This window comes from Anabrus simplex, chromosome 7, assembly GCF_040414725.1.
Source record: "Anabrus simplex isolate iqAnaSimp1 chromosome 7, ASM4041472v1, whole genome shotgun sequence".
Classification (NCBI taxonomy): domain Eukaryota; kingdom Metazoa; phylum Arthropoda; class Insecta; order Orthoptera; family Tettigoniidae; genus Anabrus; species Anabrus simplex.
The window spans coordinates 323,099,188-323,121,823 of NC_090271.1; the positions used below are offsets into that span (position 1 = coordinate 323,099,188).

Here is a 22,636-nt window from a genome sequence, read left to right on the forward strand (position 1 = left end):
TTTTACACGCACGTTTTACCAAACTAAATTTTGCATTAAGGAGTGGCTGTCATTTCCTGCTATGGAATTCCTCAGAACACTGTGGACAACGGGCATATTGGCAGTGAAGGCAGACATACCTGGTTTTCCTTGAACAACCATGAAGGTGGCACTTCTATCCTTTCTCAGCTTATCGGCAGCCTTCACTTTCAACCATTTTTTGGTTGCTGGTGGCGTCTGTGAAGCGGGTCTTCCTTTCTTGGGTTGATGATTGCTTTCCATGTAAATGAGAGAAGTAGGTACTGAGGACTTGAATTCTAACAGATCCAGCTTCTCACAATCTGGGTTCATTCTCCAGAGGATCCAACAGTTTACAATGGTCGCATTCAGTAGATAATGGAATACTCTGAAGTACTCCCTTTTGTGCCTTATAGTGTGCCGATAAAGACCTACGAGGGAGTCCATTAGATGTACGCCACACATGTGGAAATTGTAAATGCGGATGGAATATGGCCGTGGAATTTCAATGATTTCGCACAGTTTTCGCCACCATCTCTTAGCAACACCTACTGGTTCTGCTCCAGCAAATGTAGATGCTACATGTAAAAATGAATTATCATGCCAGCAGGTTATTGTGATGTTTGACTGCGACGTAACAGAGTACAACCCTCTCGGTTCCTTCTTCATGGTTTTCACAGACAGCAGCTTGAGATCGGCACCACTAAGCCTATTAGCTCTGATAGTCCTGGCAGCATAAATGCCACCTTCAAGACGTTTCTAGAGAAGATTAATCAACGTCTTCACGCAGCCTAAGAACATCATCACCAACTGCTCCAAGTTCAGAATAACCTTCACCATTTTGCACTTTTCCTTGATAGATCTCAAAGCTATGGATGTATCCTGAGGAACTGGTTAAGACCCAAATTTTGAAGCCCCATTTTTAGGGTTTACTTTTCATACATTGTTTCAGCTTTGATGGGCCTTTGAAAGGGACCAATTTTCATCAACCAATGAAAACTCTTCTGGCTGGGAAGAACATCTAAAGATGTGCTTGAAATGGTCAATCATAGGACTTAAACGTATAAGCCAATCATTGATGTCTGCTGGAATGTTCTGATTGTCAATGAAGTGCAAATACTTCCGTATCTCGCAAAAGCGATTGTATGTCATATTGTCAGCTATTACTTACAGGGCACAGAGTTTATTGTGACATTCGTTGTAAAGACTACATTTTCTACATACGGCGCTGGTTCTTCATCCATTTTGTTCTAAATGCATAGAAATGAGAATATATGACAAATGTGCCATGAATCATCAACAGTCTGTCTTGGCTTCAAACAAGAAGTTCTGTAGATAGGAAACATTACGTAGAGTAACTAATAGTTGCTTGGTTTTTTTTTCTTTTGATTTCAGGAACTTACACTCTTCCTCCGTTCCCGACTTAATCCAATAGCTCAAGACTCAGTAAATCGACTACAGCGTACACTGAGGAATGGAAACCGCAGATATCAGCCTCATCAAGTTGAAGTGGAAGCAATTCAACATAAAACCACTCAGATCTTCCATAAAGTGTACTTCCCCGATGACACAGATGAGGTAAGTGAGTATAATAACCATGAGACAGAATTGCATGAGATCATCTCTAAAACTAAAAATACAAGTACAGACTAAGGTGAAAGGATTTTTTCCACCATCCAATAATTGTTTATAGCTAGTTTTTTATGTGTTTACAAACATGTGTCAGCTTAAATTGTAGCTAAACATCACAGGAACGTGTTTCATTCCATTTCAGAACATCTTCAGCTTAAAAAGCATATTAAGTACAAATATCGGCATATATAAAGTAATGAGAACACTAAAGGTGATGATGAAGTTAAAATGCTCTTACGTAGAGAACTAAAACACTAACCACATCATTGCTTGTGTTGATAAATTAGTTTATTATGGCATTGGTCTTTAAAGGGAAGAGGTTCTTCTTTCTTCTAAATATAAACATTTTGTTGATATTATACAATGTACATTCCATTAATTTATAATATGTACTCGGTCTTGAATTATAAACTCTAACAACCGGGAAAAGTCAGAAACTTAGTTACGGGTTAAAAAATATAGGGATGTTAGTGGGAGTCTGTAATGAAAGGAAATAAAATATATTAGAATGGAGTAAAAACGCCTCATGAATAAGTGGCAGTGCTGCGTGAAAAACAATCAAATGCTTACCTCCCAGCCGGCCTCGTTATATTCCTCCTTCCCTGATGTCGTCAGCTGACTGACTGTCCGTGTTGTTAGGTTTATCTGTGAGTGAAGGATGAAGCACAGGAGGGGAGATGGAATGGGGAGTGCCTGGTATATTATTGGGAGTGGAAATAGGGGGGGAGTCACGGGATGTTTTGCCGGATTCTTTTTGGTGACCTTCCTATGTGAATCCAAATTAGTAACTTCTTCTAGTAAAATGTTGATCCTAACAGTTATCTCATTATTTTATATTCTGGCTAGTTTCTGTTTTTGATAGATCTCAATGTAAATATTTTCCAAAATATTCAACAATTTACCTTTATTCAAAATTCACAAAATAATAGTCTCTTTCTTTTGTGGTAAAGCTGTGATTATATTCAATCATGTTTTGACTTATGGCCGAGTATCTGTTATATCTGTCTGCACTTACATATTCCTGATACCTTATTAAGTAGTTCCTTCCTGTCTGTCCAACATAGGATATGTCACATTCTGCGCATTTAAGTCTGTAAATCCGTGAGTTCAAAATTCTGTTGCTGCTAGCAACACTATGATGATTAAAAATTAGTTGTTAGTTACTATTATTGGTACATAAAGCTATATCAGGTGAGTTGGCTGTGTGGTTGGAGTCGCGCAGCTGTGAGCTTGCATCCAGGAGATAGTGGGTTCGAATCCCACTGTCGGCAGCCCTGAAGATGGTTTTCTGTGGTTTCCCATTTTCACACCAGGCATGCTGGGGCTGTACCTTAATTAAGGCCATGGCCACTTCCTTCCCACTCCTGGGCCTTCCCTATCCCATCGTCACCATAAGACCTACCTGTCTTGGTGTGACATAAAACAAATAGCCAAAAAAGAAAAAAACAGCTATATTAAAATTGAGTCTCTTAAATATATTTGTTACTTGGTATATATTTTCATCATTGTAGGTGAAGGTACCAAAGTTTTTCTTTTTGTTGGGCTCCTTTATTAATTGTGTTTTGGGCTTGATTTTTATTTTATTTATCAGCCTACCTATGTAGTTAATTGTGTAACCATTTTCTGCAGACTACAAAAGAAAAATAAAGTTTTCTAAAGACTAATCCTACCTCCTTTCTTCCAAATTGAAGTACCTTCTCTGCATTACCAATGAATTTCCCTATTAATTATTGTTACAATTCCTCAGTAATGGCTGATAAAGAAACTTATAAACTAATAAACAGCTTTGAGCTTCCTCCTTGATAGTTTCATTACCAGTACTGTGATAATAATGTTCATAATGAACACTAAGCTGGCATCTACAGGGGCAAAAGATCTTTCAAGGTTGGCACCCCGAACAAATAGCATTAAAAAAAGAGAAAAAAGCTAGTATCCGAAAGCTAGTCAAATCAAATCAAAATCTCTTTATTTGCAAATGAGGTGTCTACCTCGGTGGCAAATGGTACACTAAAATACATTATTGTCAAGCACTAAATTTTAAATTAACAAGAGAAGAAAATTTTCCTATAATACAATATTATACAATTTTTAAACACACAGCTCATCCTTAATAAATTTATATTGTATACAAAATTCTACTTATAATATCTCCTGTAGTACTTACAAGTATAGTCAACTGATATACGGTATGTGGAATTACTTCAAATGATACTATACAACTGGTATAAGATTAAAATTTACATTGCATTTATTTACTTCTTTATTTTTTACCCATTCTGGAACCTAAGTAGCATAACGACCTGCTGCGTCTTAACCAGAGCCCCTTTTGCCACCACTTTTCAGAGTTCCTGAAGGGCCTTCACAGCTACCGTAGCAGTCCCAGGGCCCTCGAAGTTCCCACTGTACTTCACCCCTACAGGCAGTCCCCTACTTTGACTGTCCGAACTCCTTAGATCAGGGGATGGAATTAATTTATTCACACACATTTTTTATTTACAATAACCTGCACTGGTCGAATGCCCTCTAACATTTCATTTATTTTCTCTGTTGCTGTTTATTCTCTTCTTGAATATCTGTACAGATTTTGGAAAAGGATCAAACACTACCCCTGGTAAACTGTTCCACTCCTTCACAACCTTCCCAATGAATGAAAATTTACCCCAATCGCTTCTGCTAAAATTCCTTCTAATTTTATATTTGTGGTCTGTCCTGCTGACATGGACATGTCATTATGTTCTTTCTCCTCCTCTCCAAGTTTTCGACGTGGCCTGAATGACGTAGAAAATGTGTCAAATAAACTCTGCCTTTGAGGTATCATTTTCAAACTCTGTTTCTTGGTACTTCAAGTTTCACTTTTCCACTACTACTCTGTGTTGGCGCTCTAGTGAGCGAGGAACTTAACTAATGAAGGCACCTTGTACATGCTGATATCTACTCAGAAACTTTGTACTACGATGCTCCGCCCCTTGACCAATGAGAGCTCGCCCTGAGAAACAAGTTTGATTGCCGATTCTTGTGATGGGTCAGAGCATTATTACTGCGAGGGAAGTGAAGCGAGATGCATCCGCGCTCATCGTCTCTCTGGTGTGAGCGAGTTTCCCAAGCCGATATGGACGTGACTTGAAGAAAAGTGTAAGAGGGCTTCTCCCTTCACCCACATTATGTTTTGGATATTTCTATCAACGCATGAACTGCTCTAATTTGTATACTTAATATGATTGTTTGCTTGGCTTCTTCAGTGGTGGTGGTGGTGATTATTGTTTTAAGAGGAAGTACAACTAGGCAAACATCCTCTATATAACACTAATCAGAGGGAAAAATGGAAGGGATCCGATACTTCGAAAAATGAAGATATCGGCCAAAGGAAGACAAGGGCCACGAAGGGCGTGAAAATGAAAGACTCCCTAGCCCTCGCAAACCTAATAGCGTCGGGGTCGGAATAGAACAAGAGTTGACCAAGGGAGGTCGGATAGGATAGATAAAAGTGAGGAGCCTGGCACAAGTAAGTGGAAGCAATGCCAGGACTCAGCTAAGGGCCCCGTGGTCGCCAACCCACGCTCCAAAATTTCAGAGCCCCTGAGGCCCCTTTTAGTCGCCTCTTACGACAGGCAGGGGATACCATGGGTGTTATTCTACCGCCCCCACCCACAGGGGGAATTGGCTTCTTCATCCAGTAAGTAAGTTTTTAAAAATGGCGTCTCCGCGTCTTCTCAATTCAGTGAAGATTTTCGGCATTGGTTAGAATCTAATTCTCTTCAGCTTCGATCTATTTAAGTATCGGTTATGCAGTAATTGTGGACTCTACATTTCTAAGAAAGGAAGTTCTCGGCTCTTTAAAATAAAAATCAAATATTATTATTATCATGATGTTATAATGTAACTTTTCGTGTGGTTGATAAAAGGAGAATAATTTAAGATGTATCGGGGTGAAGTTTGAATACCTTATGCTTATGTGGAAAATCTTTGATACACCTTGTAAAATCTAAATTTTACTACCTTATCAAGACACCCCTAGTGAGTCAGTTTTAACCATTTGAGTTCTAACCAACGGGACAGTAATTTATTTAATCTTTCTCTGTCTTGTTTAATTTTTTGCTTGTGTTCTTGGTTCCTTGGAATTACTTTTCTTTCCCTTGTTTGTGCGGACTTCGGTTTCCATGGTTACTTGTTTCCTTGCTTTATTCAATGCGTTTGTTGGTTGCTATGCCAACGTGTTGTATTTGATGATTGTTAACTTTGAATGTAGTTTTTCTTGGATCGTGGATGCTGTGGGTTAATTTGCCAATTATTTCCGTCTTGAGGTGTTGATATTTAATTCTGTTTGATTTTTCTTATCTTTGGTGACCTTGTGGTCGCATTGGGGCAATTTTAACTGTTAATTCTGGTTATTTTTCCCTTTTCTTCCGGGTATAATGTGTTGTGGTTATTTAATCTCCACTTCTTTTATTTAATCCCTTGGTGAGAACTCTGTGGTTCAAACGGGTTTTAAAAATTTGGTATATTGTGAACTGATACTAGTTTCAAAACTATCATTTTCTCTGGTATGTTGAGGCCTCACTTATTTATTTTAAAAAAACCCTATTATTTTCTGGTGGTCGATCACCATAGATTTTAGTTCATGTTTCACTTGATATCTTAATATAAGTTTATCTTTTCCTTATTAATTTTCCTGCATTGTTAATTTCCTTTTCCCTAACATTTTAAAAATTTTAATTTAATCAATAAATCCATTGCTTTAAATTCCCTTAGAATGTGTTGTTCTTTCTTTAATTAATTGATACCAGGTATGAACTTCTTTATACGGGTTCTAGGTAACATTTCTTTGCCTTTTATGGTAAGTTTCCTGTTCTTGTATAGTTATTTGGGTTGATTTGGTGACTCTGGTTACGCTTCCTGTTTGTACTTTTTGAACTAGCTTATTTGTGTACCAGCTAGTTGAACCCTTTTACTGCCCTTATCGTAGTGTTCTGGGTTTGATCTACGTTACGGGACACTGCCGATATAATTATTTTCCAACTGAAGCCTCTCACGGATATCTCCCCATGCTTCTTCTCTTGTATAGGCTCTATATAATCCTATAAGTCTAGTTTTCTCCCTTCTCTTACTTAAAGTTTCCCACCCAAGTTCATTTAATATTTCTGATACATTACTCTTTCTCCTGAAATCCCCTGTTAAAAATCTTGCTGCTTTCCTCTGCACACTATCTATTTCTTTTATTAGGTATTCTTGGTGAGGATCCCAAACACTATTTGCATATTCCAATAATGGACGAACCATACTTAAGTAACTTTTTTCTTTTAATTCTTTATTGCATCCTTTAAGTAGCCTCATTATGACATGTAACAATCTGTATGCTTTCCCAATAATATAATCAACATAACCCTTCCAGTGCAAATTACTTTCAAATCTCACACCGAAGTATGTGCACTTGCCATCTTTTGGGATAACTACCTCATCCAAAGTATATTCAAATTCAGTTTTAAAGCTCCTGTTTGTAAAAGTTGTAACAGTTGATTTGCCTCCATTAACCTTCATATTATTTTCTTCAACCCATTGTTGGATACTCTCAAGGTCCCTTTGTAATTCTGAACAATCCTCAATGTTATTTATTTCCCTACAAACAATTATGTCATCTGCATACAATCTGATTTTTGATGTTATATTATTCCCTGAATCATTTACGTATCTTAAGAAAAGTAATGGACCGATTATACTACCCTGTGCAATTCCCTTCCAAACTTTCTCTTCCTGTGATACATTATTTCCTACTTTGACTTTCTGAACCCTTGAATTTAGAAATGTTTTTATTGAACGTGTAACCCTTACGTCCAATCCTATTCCCTCCAATTTCTTTAATAATATTCCATGTTCCACTCTATCAAAGGCTTTGGAAAGATCTATGGCTATGCAATCTAACTGACCTCCTGAATCCAATTGATCTGATATGTCCTGCTGAAATCCCACCAGTTGTGCCTCACAAGAAAATTTCTTTCTAAATCCATACTGGCTCCTCATGAACCAATTTTTATCATCACATATCCCTCTGATGTACTTTGATATTAAACTCTCCAGTATTTTACAAACTATCCTGGTCAGGCTGATTGGTCTGTAGTTCTCTGGTTTCCTTTTATCACCCTTTCCTTTATAAATTGGTATTATTATAGATTCCTTCCATTCCTTTGGTATTACACTATTATTTATGACATAGTCAAAGAGAAATTTTAAATAAGGCACTATGTACCACCCCGTTGTCTTTAACACCTCCCCAGTAATGTGATCACTTCCTGCTGCTTTTCCTTGCTGAAGCAGTTGGATTTTTCTGAAAATATCTTCATTTTTGAATGAGAATCTTCTTGTTTCCCTCTGTGTCTCTCCCTCTCTATCTTCTGTTTTGGTTTCCAGCTCCTGACAATCGTCTACTGAATCTCTGAATTCTCTACTAAATAGGTTTGCTTTCTCAGTATCTGTTAAATAGTGTTCACCCCCTTCTCCCACCATTGTAGGAATTTGGATTCCTTTTCCTTTTTAATTCCTGATATATGAATACAGCTTTTTCCATTTCCCTTTGTGGTCATTACCCTCTTGCAGTATGCCATTCATATAATTCTCTTTTGCTTCCTTTTTCACTCTATTCAGTTCCCTCATTAGCTGTTTTCTAGTTTCTCTACTCTCCCTACCCTCTTTGATATTCCTGTTTACTATTATACATTTTCTTTTCAATTTTCTTATTTCCCTTGTATAATAAACACTGGAGCACTGAGGAATAAAGAAGACAGAGAAGTTCAAATACATAGACGAGTGGATAGGACCTAACATGTCTGAAAAAAGAAGCCTTCCAACTAATCATAGACTTCTATAATAAACAGTCAGTGTCCTTCAAGGCCAAGCTCAGACATTACCTTAGAGTCATTTGGCCTGAGGCCCTGTATCCAGCAGAATGCCTTGCAATGAATAAGAAAGGTTTGATAGAGAATCTAGAAGCCAAGAAAAGGAATATTCTGAGGAAAGTCTTTGGTGAGTACAGAAAAGGGCACAACTATGAGTTATATTCACACATGGAAAAGATAACATACAGGATTACTTCTTAAGATCAACTGACACACATAAGTTCAGACTGACTGTCTAATTGGATCTTTGCCAACTTTCGGGATTAGAGGAACAAAGGGCCCTGGTTCACCAAGGTGGAAAAGGACTTACAAGAAGTGGGGATCACACGTGATTATATCTTCAAATGTGATCCTCTTTTAAAGAAATTTGGAGGACAATGTGATATTTTAAGTGTGGTAATTAAAACTTACAAAACAGCACTTTACAGGCTTTCATGGCCATTATCCCAACAACAGAATTTCATAGAGAGCAGATCCTTGAAAATGCTGTGTATAATATCCAATAAAAAACTGGGGTCTTCAAGCCTGGTTGGACTATGGCTTACAAAACCTAGATAAATTTATTTAGGATTTAGGCATTTAGAAACTTAATATTACAGAGAAGGAAGCCAATAAATTTAATGAAAAATTCAATCTGTACAAAATTTTGAAGAGAGTGGATGGTTTAAACAATTTAATTTTATACATGTATACATGCTAGTGCCAGCCCCGTGGTGTAGGGGTAATGTGCTTGCCTCTTACCCGGAGGGATTTTGACCTGGATCAGAGGGCTGATTCAAGGTCCACTCAGCCTATGTATTATTATACCTTTATGTTTTCTTATATATATAAATGATATGAGTAAAGGAGTGGAATCAGAGGAAAGGCTTTTTGCAGATGATGTTATTCTGTATAGAGTAATACTGTAAATAAGTTACAAGATTGTAAGCAACTCCAACATGACCTTGATAATGTTGTGAGATGGACAGCAGGCAATGGTATGTTGATAAACGGGGTTAAAAGTCAGGTTGTGAGTTTCACAAATAGGAAAAGTCCTCTCAGTTTTAATTACTGCATTGATGGGGTGAAAGTTCCTTTTGGGGATCATTGTAAGTATATAGGCGTTAATATAAGGAAAGATCTTCATGGGGTAATCACATAAATGAGATTGTAAATAAAAGGGTACAGATCTCTGCACATGGTTATGAGGGTGTTTAGGGGTTGTAGTAAGGATGTAAAGGAGAGGGCATATAAGTCTCTGGTAAGACCCCAACTAGAGTATGGTTCCAGTGTATGGGACTCTCACCAGGATTACTTGATTCAAGATTTGGAAAAATTCCAAAGAAAAGCAGTTCGATTTGTTCTGGGTGATTTCCGACAAAAGAGTAGCGTTACAAAAATGTTGCAAAGTTTGGGCTGGAAAGAACTGAGAGAAAGAAGACGAGCTGCTCGACTAAGTGAAATGTGATACAGATGTTGATTCCCATAGGGAATCTGAAATATTTGTTCCCAATGAGTAAATTTTTAGTGAAATGTTCCGAGCTGTCAGCGGAGAGATGGCGTGGAATGACATTAGTAGACGAATAAGTTTGAGTGGCGTCTTTAAAGGTAGGAAAGATCACAATATGAAGATAAAGTTGGAATTCAAGAGGACAAATTGGGGCAAATATTCCTTTATAAGAAGGGGAGTTAGGGAGATGTTCAATAAATTTCCAATTTCTTTGAAATCATTTAAGAATAGGCTAGGAAAACAACAGATAGGGAATCTGCCACCTGGGCGACTGCCCTAAATGCAGATCAGTATTGATTGATTGATACATGTGAGAAACAGTCTTCTCTCAAGTTGAAAAAAAAAAAGTTTCTTTTTTAAAGGAGATTCCAAATACCTATTTCCATGTCTGTAACATCTTCAGTTTTTTAGATATAATTATCCCCATAAAAATAATTCAACCATTTTATCCATTTTTCCAAAAGCAAAAAAACAAAAAAAACAAAAAATTGTGTTTCTTTATTTTCAAAGGAAAGTCCAAATACCAATTTTCATGTCTGTAACATTTAGATTTTGAGATATGAATCACCTCATAAAAAATAATTCAGCTCTTTTTTCACCCCGTTAAGTGTCTATTCCGAAAACAAAAATACATGTTCTGTATTTTTAAGGACTTTTCAAATACCAAGTTTCTTGTCTGTAACATCTTGTAAGTTTTTGACATATACTGTAGATATTCTGGTAATCATTTCAAAAATTCACTCGCTTGTTAAATTCTTTTCAGCAACTTAAGTGGAGTTTCCAAAAACAAAAAAGTATGTGTTGCTATATTTTTGTGGTTCATGGTTGTGGGTTACTGTAGTCACGTCCTAGTTCGGGAACCATGGGCAACGGCTGAGTGGCCTAGTAAGTGGTCCTGAGAGTCGGGATACCGGTTGCTATGGAATGGGAGTGGGCATCTCGGACATATTCTGAGTCCTGGCCCTCCTTGTGCTCAGGCGGCTAGGACTATACAATCCACCGGTGGTCCATAACCCGTTAGAGAAGAGATCCTCACTTGGACTATGTGCAAGTAGGGTAGCATCCTGCTTCATGAATCGACCGAGCTCAGAACATTTTAAGCAAGCCTCGGACCTATGGGAGTAATGGAGTCCCACTCCCATTTGACAGGCGAGGGACTCCTTGGAAACAACTTGGCGAACGAAGTGGAATTCGATGGGGAGCTATCAATATTAATGGGGCTTATGGAAGAAAGAAAGTAGAACTGGCTGAGTCAGCAAAGAGGATGCATCTGGATGTGCTCGGAGTAAGTGATATTCAGGTAAGGGGAGATAATGAGGAAGAGATAGGAGATTATAAAGTGTACTTGACGGGTGTTAGAAAGGGAAGGGCAGAGTAGGGCTCTTTATCAGGAATACCATTGCACGGAACATAGTTTCTGTTAGGCACATAAATGAGCGAATGATGTGGGTAGATTTGTGAGTTGGAGGAATTAGGACGAGAATTGTGTCCGTGGATTCACCATGTGAGGGTGCAGATGAGGATGAAGTTGACAAGTTTTATGAAGCATTGAGTGACATCGTGGTCAGGGTCAACAGCAAGGATAGAATAGTGCTAATGGGCGATTTCAATGCGAGAGTTGGGAATAGAACTGAAGGATACGAAAGGGTGATTGGTAAATGTGGGGAAGATATGGAAGCTAATGGGAATGGGAAGCGTTTGCTGGACTTCTGTGCTAGTATGGGTTTAGCTGTTACGAATACATTCTTCAAGCATAAGGCTGTTCACCGCTACACATGGGAGGCTAGGGGTACCAGATCCCTAATAGACTATATCTTAAGAGACTTCGAATTCAGGATATCTGTTAGGAATGTACGAGTTTTCCGGGGATTTTTCGATGATACAGACCACTATCTGATCTGTAGTGAACTAAGTATCTCTAGGCCTAAGGTAGAGAAAGTGAAATGTCTGCAAACGAATAAGGGTAGAAAATCTCCAGGACGAGGAAATTAGACGGAAGTACATGGATATGACCAGTGAGAAGTTTTGAACAGTAGACAGTAAGCAGGATCAGGATATAGAAAGTGAATGGGTGGCATACAGGGATGCTGTAGTAGAAACAGCAAGGAAATGCCTAGGAACAACTGTGTGTAAAGATGGGAAAAGGTGAACATCCTGGTGGAATGATGAAGTGAGAGCAGCTTGTAAACGTAAAAAGAAGGCTTATCAGAAATGGCTCCAAACAAGGGCCGAGGCAGACAGGGAGTTGTATGTAGATGAAAGAAACAGAGCGAAACAAATAGTTGTTGAATCCAAAAAGAAATCATGGGAAGATTTTGGTAACAACCTGGAAAGGCTAGGTCAAGCAGCAGGGAAACCTTTCTGGACAGTAATAAAGAATCTTAGGAAGGGAGGGAAAAAGGAAATGAACAGTGTTTTGAGTAATTCAGGTGAACTCATAATAGATCCCAGGGAATCACTGGAGAGGTGGAGGGAATATTTTGAACATCTTCTCAATGTAAAAGGAAATCATCCTGGTGGTGGTGTGAACAGCCAAGCTCATGGGGAGGAGGAAAATGATGTTGGTGAAATTATGCTTGAGGAAGTGGAAAGGATGGTAAATAAACTCCATTGTCATAAGGCAGCAGGAATAGATGAAATTAGACCTGAAATGGTGAAGTATAGTGGGAAGGCAGGGATGAAATGGCTTCATAGAGTAGTAAAATTAGCATGGAGTGTTGGTAAGGTACCTTCAGATTGGGCAAAAGCAGTAATTGCACCTATCTATAAGCAAGGGAACAGGAAGGATTGCAACAACTATCGAGGTATCTCACTGATTAGTATACCAGGCAAAGTATTCACTGGCATCTTGGAAGGGAGGGTGCGATCAGTCGTTGAGAGGAAGCTGGATGAAAACCAGTGTGGTTTCAGACCACAGAGAGGCTGTCAGGATCAGATTTTCAGTATGTGCCAGGTAATTGAAAAGTGCTACGAGAGGAATAGGCAGTTGTGTTTATGTTTCGTAGATCTAGAGAAAGCATATGACAGGGTACCGAGGGAAAAGATGTTCGCCATACTGGGGGACTATGGAATTAAAGGCAGATTATTAAAAGCAATCAAAGGCATTTATGTTGACAATTGGGCTTCAGTGAGAATTGATGGTAGAATGAGTTCTTGGTTCAGGGTACTTACAGGGGTTAGACAAGGTTGTAATCTTTCACCTTTGCTGTTCGTAGTTTACATGGATCATCTGCTGAAGGGTATAAAATGGCAGGGAGGGATTCAGTTAGGTGAAAATGTAGTAAGCAGTCTGGCCTATGCTGATGACTTGGTCTTAATGCCAGATTGTGCCAAAAGCCTACAGTCTAATATCGTGGAACTTGAAAATAGGTGCAATGAGTATGGTATGAAAATTAGCCTCTTGAAGACTAAATTGATGTCAGTAGGTAAGAAATTCAACAGAATTGAATGTCAGATTGGTGATACAAAGCTAGAACAGGTCGATAATTTCAAGTATTTAGGTTGTGTGTTTTCCCAGGATGGTAATATAGTAAGTGAGATTGAATCAAGGTGTAGTAAAGCTAATGCAGTGAGCTCGCAGTTGCGATCAGCAGTATTCTGTAAGAAGGAAGTCAGCTCCCAGACGAAACTATCTTTACATCGGTCTGTTTTCAGACCAACTTTGCTTTATGGGAGTGAAAGCTGGGTGGACTCAGGATATCTTATTCATAAGTTAGAAGTAACAGACATGAAAGTAGCAAGAATGATTGCTGGTACAAACAGGTGGGAACAATGGCAGGAGGGAACTCGGAATGAGGAGATAAAGGCTAATTTAAGAATGAACTCGATGGATGAAGCTGTTCGCATAAACCGACTTTGGTGGTGGGGTCATGTGAGGCGAATGGAGGAGGATAGGTTACCTAGGAGAATAATGGAGTCTGCTATAGAGGGTAAGAGAAGTAGAGGTAGACCAAGACGACGATGGTTAGACTCGGTTTCTAACGATTTAAAGATAAGAGGTACAGAACTAAATGAGGCCACAACACTAGTTGCAAATCGAGGATTGTGGCGACGTTTAGTAATTTCACAGAGGCTTGCAGACTGAACGCTGAAAGGCATAACAGTCTATAATGATAATGTATGTATGTATGTATGTATGTATGTATGTATGTATGTATGTATGTATGTATGTATGTATGTATATTCTATATTTTTAAAGGAGATTCTAAATACCAATTTTCACGTCTGTAACATCTTCAGTTTTAAAAATATAAGTACTGTCATAAAAATAATTCAACTTTTTCTTCACTTCTTTTCACCCCCACCCCTCTTAAGTGGATTTTTCGAAAAGAAAAGACATGTTTCTTCGTTTTGAAAGGAGATTCCAATTACCAATTTTCATGTTGGTAATATCTTTAGTTTTTGAGATATAGGTATCCTCATACAAAGAATTCAACTAATTTTTCAATTCATTCAACCCCTCTCCCCCAGGTGGATTTTCCAAAAACGAAAGAATACGCATTTCTCTTGCTTTGAAAAAAATATTCCAAATAAAAATATTCATGTCTATAACATCTTCAGTTCTTGAGATATAAGTATCCTCATAAAAAGGATTCAACTCCTTTTTTTTAACCACCTCCCCCAAATCACATGTATTCCCCCCCACCCAAAAAGTGCGTGTTTCTTTATTTTTAAAGGAGATTCCAAAAACCAATTTTCTTGTCTGTTACATCTTTAGTTTTTGAGATTTATGTATCCTCACAAAAAGAATTCAACTCCTTTTTCACTCCTCACACCCCCAACTTTGAATTTTCCCCATAAATACAATTTTCTTTATTCCTAAAAGATTGAAAATACCTATTTTCACGTCTGTAACATCTTTAGTTTTTTAAGATATGACTATCCTCATACAAATAAATAAACTTATCTTTCAGTTCTTTCAACCCCCTTAAGTGGATTTTCCAAAAACAAAAAAATATGTATTTCTTTATTTTTAAGGGAGACTCCAAATGCCAATTTTCACATCTGTAACATCTTCAGTTTTTGAGATATCAGTACCCTAATAAAAATACTTCAACCTTATTTTCAGTCCTTTTTACCCCACCTCCCCCCAGTGTTTTTTTCCAAAAACAAAAATATACATGTTTCTTTATTTTTAACCCCCCTCCACACGTGTTTTTCCGAAAACAAAATTATACATGTTTCTTTATTTTTAAACGTTTAAAAATACCAATTTTCATGTCTGTAACATGGTAAGTTTTTGAAGTATACTGTAGATATACTCATTTTAAAAATTCATCCCCCTTTTCAGTTCCCATTAATTGGATTTTCTGAAAACAAAATATCTATATTTCTGAACTTTCATTTAGGAGATTTCAAATATCAATTTTCACATGTGTAACATGTTATGTTTATGAGCTATACTGTACATATAGTCCTGTTTTAAATTCATCCCCTGTGTACCCCTGTTCACTCCCAATTAACTGGATTTTCAGAAAACAAAAAAAATGCATCTCTTTATTTTTAAAGAAGATTCCAAGTACCAATTTTCATGTCTGTAACATCTTCAGTTTTTTATATATAGGTATCCTCATAAAAGGTATTCAACCCATTTTTCACCTTTTCTTCACCCCCCTACCCCTTTCATAGGATTTTCTGAAAACAAAGAAATACGTGTTTCTTTATTTTTAAAGTAGATTCCAAATACCAATTTTTACGTCTGTAATTTTAAGTTTGTAAGATATCGATATACTCATATAATATAAACAATTTCCACCTACACTTTAAATATAAATGTTCCCCAAAATTTCATTTCTTTATGTCCAGTAGTTTTGGCTCAGCGATGATGAATCAGTCAGTCAGTCAATCAGAACATGTTATTTTATATATGGGGCGTTCATAGCACAAAGGAATCAAGTCACAATAAGAATGTTGTGAGAGAAATAGATATAAAGGTTTTGCTGAATTATTAATTACAGGAAGATGTTTACACCGTTTTAAAATGTTTCAATAATAGAAGTAATTTTGTATAATGTATTCTCATATTACAAAAGGGTAAATGTAAGTGATGTTACACGCTAACTTGAATAGAAAAGTAAAGTTTTGGACTTGATTCTTTTGTGCTCTGAATGTATCGTACTTGTATCTTCCTCTTTATTATAGGCTTCTGGTTTTATTAAGGAAACAGTAAAGGAAATACCTTTCTTAATATATAGTTATAATTTTCTTCTCTATGTCTGCTTACAACAAATATTTCAAAACAGGAAGTTATACAATTCAGATAAAGATTCCTTTTTCTTCGCTTTTGTTATTGGTCGACATTGGGTATAAAAAGAGCCTTGCTGAATGTTACAAAGGTGTGTTATGTGATGATTATTAAACAGATGTAATTTAACTCTCTATAATAATTATTATCTGTAATTTGTTCAACTGTCAGTCCATCTAAGTATTTTTATTCACATCTCTTCAGGCATTCCAAGTTGATTCCAGTACCCGTGCCAGCGACTTTTGCGATAGCATTGCTGAGAGACTTTGCCTGCGGTCTAGTGAAGGATTCAGCTTGTTTGTGAAAATATGGGACAAGGTGTTTTCAGTACCAGATAGTGATTTCTTCTTTGATTATGTTCGGGAACTGACCGAGTGGATGAAGAAAGCTAGACCATCAAGGGGAGGTAAGATCTTCAGTTCTTATGCCTAGCAACATTCTCTGGTCATGGCTGTTCTGGTCCTGATATATAAGAAAATTTCTGACATAAAAACACCTTAAAAATTAAATAATTGAAAAAGAGGTTCAACCTATTCAATACATAAAAGAAAGGAATGTAGTGATTACATTCTTATTTAATAGTGATTAGAAATGGGACCGGTTTCGACCCTAGTCCAGGTCATCGTCAGCCGTTCAAAACATAAAAAACAAGAAAAACAATGCATATGAAAAAGAATAAGTGAACTCTGGATCGGTATAAGATGAAATATAAATTGATGATGGGGATAGAAATTGTGAGTCACTTAAAATAAAACAGTACGTAATATTATGAAAGGTAGTACGGGACACGCAATGATAAGTAAAGTCACTCAATGTTTATGAATAGTGGAGAACGGTCAAATGGGTCAGTTTTTACACTCTGTCAGGTACAAAGTCACAACACTATCGAACAACATATGAAGATCCATAAATATTTTGAAGTCGCATACGAATAGATTTACAGAAGCAAATGTATGTATTGAATAGGTTGAACCTCTTTTTCAATTATTTAATTTTTAACGTTAATACTTTCAATACGGAAATATACAACGCAATTCAGTATAATTGAATGAGTAATTGTGCTCCTGCTGAGTTCTTGGAAAACTATTTCTATATATACGTACTTAACTTCCTGCAACCGAGGCAAATACTGGACCTTCAGGATATTCTCCAGTATTTGCCAACCTTGGATGTGCCGCGCTGATCACCGAGAGCTGGCAGTTTGCTTCTGTAAATCTATTCGTCTGCGACTTCAAAATATTTATGGATCTTCATATGTTGTTCGATAGTGTTGTGACTTTGTACCTGACAGAGTGTAAAAACTGACCCATTTGACCGTTCTCCACTATTCATAAACATTGAGTGACTTTACTTATCATTGCGTGTCCCGTACTACCTTTCATAATATTACGTACTGTTTTATTTTAAGTGGCTCACAATTTCTACCCCCATCATCAATTTATATTTCATCTTATACCGATCCAGAGTTCACTTATTCTTTTTCATATGCATTGTTTTTCTTGTTTTTTATGTTTTGAACGGCTGACGATGACCTGGACTAGGGTCAAAACCGGTCCCATTTCTAATCACTATTAAATAAGAATGTAATCACTACATTCCTTTCTTTTATGTATTGAATAGGTTGAACCTCTTTTTCAATTATTTAATTTTTAACGTTAATACTTTCAATACGGAACAATGAAATTTTTATCTTTAAATAAAAGCACCTAGCGCTTGAAAGTGCAAGTGTACATGCCACAGCTGATGTGTTTCTCATGTGTTAACAACATTCATTCCTTATGGTTGCTCCTTTAGCCTTTTAAGGCGGATGAGAATTTCCATTTTTACTGAGTGGCTCCATGGTTTGCACCATGAAGCTGTTAGCATACATTCGGTATATGGTGGGTTGAATGGCAGATGTGAAGATAATTTTCCATGGTTTCCCATTTTCACACCATGTAAACACTAACGGCTGTATCTTAATTAAGGCCATGGTCACTTCATTCACAGTCCTAGCCTTTTCCTATCCCATTGTTGCTAAAAGAACATGTTTGAGTTGGTGGGATTTACAAGAGAATTCCCTTGTTTGCGTCATCTGTGTATCCACGGCCTGTGTCTGTTAAGCATTCGGCAAAGGCAGAGTCTGTATTATGTTTGAGTGCTCTGATGTGTTCTCTGTACCTTGTTTTTAAGATTTGACTGTTTTTTTCCAATATAGAATTTGGTGCATTCATTGTATTTTATTTGAAACACCAGTAAGTTATAATGTCTGTATGCTGAATATTGTTTTTGCAAGTGCAGACCTAGAAATTTTTAATGGGGGTGATGAGAGAAAAGGATGTTCTTAAGTTGAATGAAAATAAAAAATATAATTACTGTATAATCAGATATTTTCTTTTTCTTAAATGCATCACCATACATTATAAATTACATGCTGTTATTTATAAATTAATATGTTCTTGAAAATCAGAAGTTACAGCGAGAAAAATCCCTCTGTGTTTTTCAGGAGGTCAGGTGCAATACCAGTACCAAATATTCTTCATGAAGAAGCTATGGACCAATACAGTACCTGGCAGGGATAGAAATGCTGATCTCATTTTCCACTTCCCCCAGGAGTTGCCAAAATATTTACGAGGTGAGAAACCAAACGTTTTTATAAATATAAAGATGCATCACAGTCAAGGGAAAATCATAAATCCTGAAGAAAAAAAAAGAGAGAGAAGGGAATTTTGAGTGTAGACCACATTGAAATCATAACCAGAAAATAGGTAGCAGTATCCTAAGTGGGCATACTTACCCAATAAAATAGGAGCTAATCTCATACTAAATTGTGGTAGAAAAAAATAACAAATTAAATTTCAAATGTAGAATAGAGAAGAAAATTTTGCAAATCCTATTGCAGCAATTTAGAATGAAGGAGATTCTGAAAGATACTGTCATAATATCCCATGAAGCAACATAGTAATTAGAAGTATTCACTGTAGATCTGCCTCACAGGACATCCCTTCCCTAATGGTTGCATGTGAAATACAAAAAATCCCTAGCTCATTCAAACACAATTTTGTTACATGGTATGCTGAAAATATTTAAACAAATAATCCAAAATATTACATACTAAATACTAGCCTCAAAAATTAACATCTTCCTCACCAGTTTATACATTGTTCAGAAGGTGGTGGTTGACTTATACCGCAAGTTCAACATCCTTCCTTCACTTTACCCAGCATCGCCATATGTCATATGACCTTCCCGCACCATTGCTCGTATTCAAGTCATACGCAGAGTCATTTCCTAATCATAACCCATTCATTATAATCCCAAATCTCCTGTCCAAAAAGAGGGTGTTCCCCTTCAGGTGGCCTGCTTAACATCCTCAGTGTGGGGAATTAAAACATTTTGTTTGTTCATTCATTTACAGTGTTCTTCTGCCCATGTACCTTGCTGTTGTATTCAGGTGTTTTTCCACTCCTTATAATCTGCAGTCACCATCATTCACTGTTTAGGTATCACAAGCATTATTATGGTTTAACTGCTGCAAGGTACTTTATATCCATAAACTCAAACATATTTGCTTGCAGTCCCACCTGTCATTAGTCAATATTAAAAGCATATTCCCAGCTAACTTGTGGTCAGGTCAGGATCATCCTGCTACCATATGTGATAGTAGATGGTACTACCTGTGACTGTATGTCCGAGGGTCAAGCGGCCATTACCAAACTTGACACCCAAAGGGGGGGCCACTGGCTACAGGTCGAAGAGTACTCCCTTTGGAGGCCAGGTGAAGCCTTTGTGTAGGAAATGACACATAAATTCACCAGAGAGAACATGGTCAACAGTTTAGATGGCAGAAGAGGACTCCAGTCCCATCGGCAGATAAAACCGTAGAAATTTCTCATGTCAGCAACATCTGTACTGCTGTAAAGCAGTTGCAAAAGGCATCTGTATTCCTGACGAGCAACCTAAAGTTACACCTGGCAGTAGGTATAAAATGCCTCTGGGAATTACGACCCCACCATAATAATAGCTTAATTATGATACTTTTAAAGTTGCCTCAAAAAGGTTAGAGTGTACCCTGCAAATGACATGCAGTTCCTTGGGTGCTGAGAGAACTGTGAAAAATGGGCGACCAGTAGCCAACTTCATGAAGGTGGGAAAGGCAGAAGCGGTGGATTTTATGAAGAAAGAGGGTATAGAAATGATGAGGTTGAGTGAAGTTATATGGAAGGGGAAAGGATATACACTATACTGGAGTGGTGGCCGGGAGGCAAAAAATGATAATTTCAAAACAGCTGGAGGTGTATGTGGATATGAAAAAGTACATCAGTGACAGGATAATGAAAAATAGACTGAGAATGAGGAATGAAGTGAAGGAACGAAGAGGAGGCTATTGAAGAATTCCTGGAGAAACTAGAAAGGGAAACAATTGATGTGGAGATGATTATAATGGGATACATAAATGCACAGGTGGGAAAAGAGACGAGAAAAGGAAGAAGTAATTGGACCATATGGAAATGGGAAAGGGAATGAAGAAGGAGAGAAATTAGTTGAGTTTTATGAGTGGAATTGAATGATTGTGGGCAACACATGGTTTTGGAAGAAAAACAATGGGAAAGATAATGGCTGGGATGATAGACAATAGAACTGATTACTTTCTGTTGGAAAGGACAAATCACAATTCTAATTACTGAAGTAGGAAATTTAGAAGATGAATGGTCCAACTTCAAAAGGGCACTTGTATGTGCGGCAGAGAGTGCCTGTGGTAAAACATCAACGAGAGTGAAAGAAGAAGAGACACCATGGTGGAATGAAAAGGTGAGAGAAGCGCTGAAAGAAAAAAATAAAGCATGGCAAGAATGGAATGGAATTAGAAGAAATCAAAAGGAAGCATCTTTATGATAAAGGGAGATGTAAGAAATTGGTAAGAGAAGAAAAGTTGGGAAATGAAATGAAATGGCATATGGCTTTTTTATAGTGCCAGGAGTGTTCGAGAACAAGTTCAGCTCACTAGATGCAGGTCTTTTGATATGACGCCCATAGGCGATGCACGCAGCATGATGAGGATGAAATGATGATGAATACAACTCACACTCCCAGCCCCCATGCCAGTGGAATTAACCAATTATGGTTAAAATTCCCATCCCTGCTAGGAATCAAACCTGGCACCCCTGTGACCAAACACTGGCATGCTAACCATTTAGCCATGGAGCTGGATGAAGTTGGAAAGATGGAAATGGATGGAGCTGGAAGTAAACAAATGTTGTATGGAATTATAGAAAGTGAAAGGAAGGAAAGATTTTATATCAAGCTGATGAAAGAGGAAGGTGTAGAGTTCATAACACATCAAGAAGAAATAAAGAGAAGATGGAAGGAGTCTTTTGAACTGCTGAATGTAAAAATTGCGCAGAGGATATGGTAGTAATGCTGTGTGATGGCTCAACAGTAGAAGATGATATAACGATGTCAGAGGTGGAATTAGCATCCATAAAATTAAAATGGGAAAGGCAGCAGGGATGGATGAAATTAGTGCGGAAATGATAAAAGCTGCTGGACCTGTTGGATTACAATGGGTGTACAGTTTGTTAAAGTGCATATGGAAACATGTGTCAGAAGACTGGGGAAATGGAATAATAATAATACCAGTCTTTAAGAAACGGGACAAAAAAAGTGTGTGATAAGTAGTGTATAGAGGAATCACACTCTTTTCACAAGTGGCAAAAATACTGGAAAGAATATTAGAGAGGAGAATGAGAAGAAAGGTAAAAGGAGAGTTGCAAGATGAACAGCATGACTTTAGAAATAGAAGTGGAAGATCTATAGTGGACCCAATCTTTAGCATGAGGTAATTAATGGAAAAGAGTTGGGAATATGGAAAGGATCTGGTCATGACATTCATAGTTCTAACGTTAGCATATGATAGTGTTCCAAAGGAGAAGGTTTGATAAAACATGGTCAGAAACAGACTGGGTACACAAGCTGAATAAATGATGCAAGCAATGTACAACAACTTCATCAGCCACTTACAGACTCTAGTTGGAAAGGCAGAATAGTTAAAAATGAAATTGGACTAAGAAAGGGGAGTTTGCTGTTGCCTCGTTTGTTTTATAATTATTATGGATGAAATTGTAAAGGTTACAAAGGAAGTATATAGGAATAGGGAGAAGAAGTTATTACTACTATTTGCAGATGATATTGTGGTCTGGGGAACAAACATCAAAGAAGTACAAAAAAACTTGGTGCACTGAACAAGAAAATTGAAACATAGGGTATGAAAATCAGCGCAGAGAAAAGCAAGATCATGGTGAAGAACTTGCTAAACAAATGCTACCCCATGGTAATCATCACTATTCACATGGCATGAGCTTTCACATGACTAAAAAAATCATCTAAAGGAGTGATGAGTGTGTTATC

General features: G+C 37.3%; 1 protein-coding gene across 1 annotated transcript in view; it reads left to right on the forward strand.

The window, feature by feature from the left end:
- Positions 1-22,636, forward strand: part of LOC136877616 (myosin-VIIa) — a 267,052-nt gene that overhangs the window by 224,691 nt on the left and 19,725 nt on the right. The window contains exons 33-35 of the mRNA XM_068228687.1: positions 1,393-1,575; positions 16,454-16,655; positions 18,735-18,863. Coding sequence (XP_068084788.1) covers positions 1,393-1,575; positions 16,454-16,655; positions 18,735-18,863 — 514 coding nt within the window. The remainder of the gene's footprint in view (positions 1-1,392; positions 1,576-16,453; positions 16,656-18,734; positions 18,864-22,636) is intronic.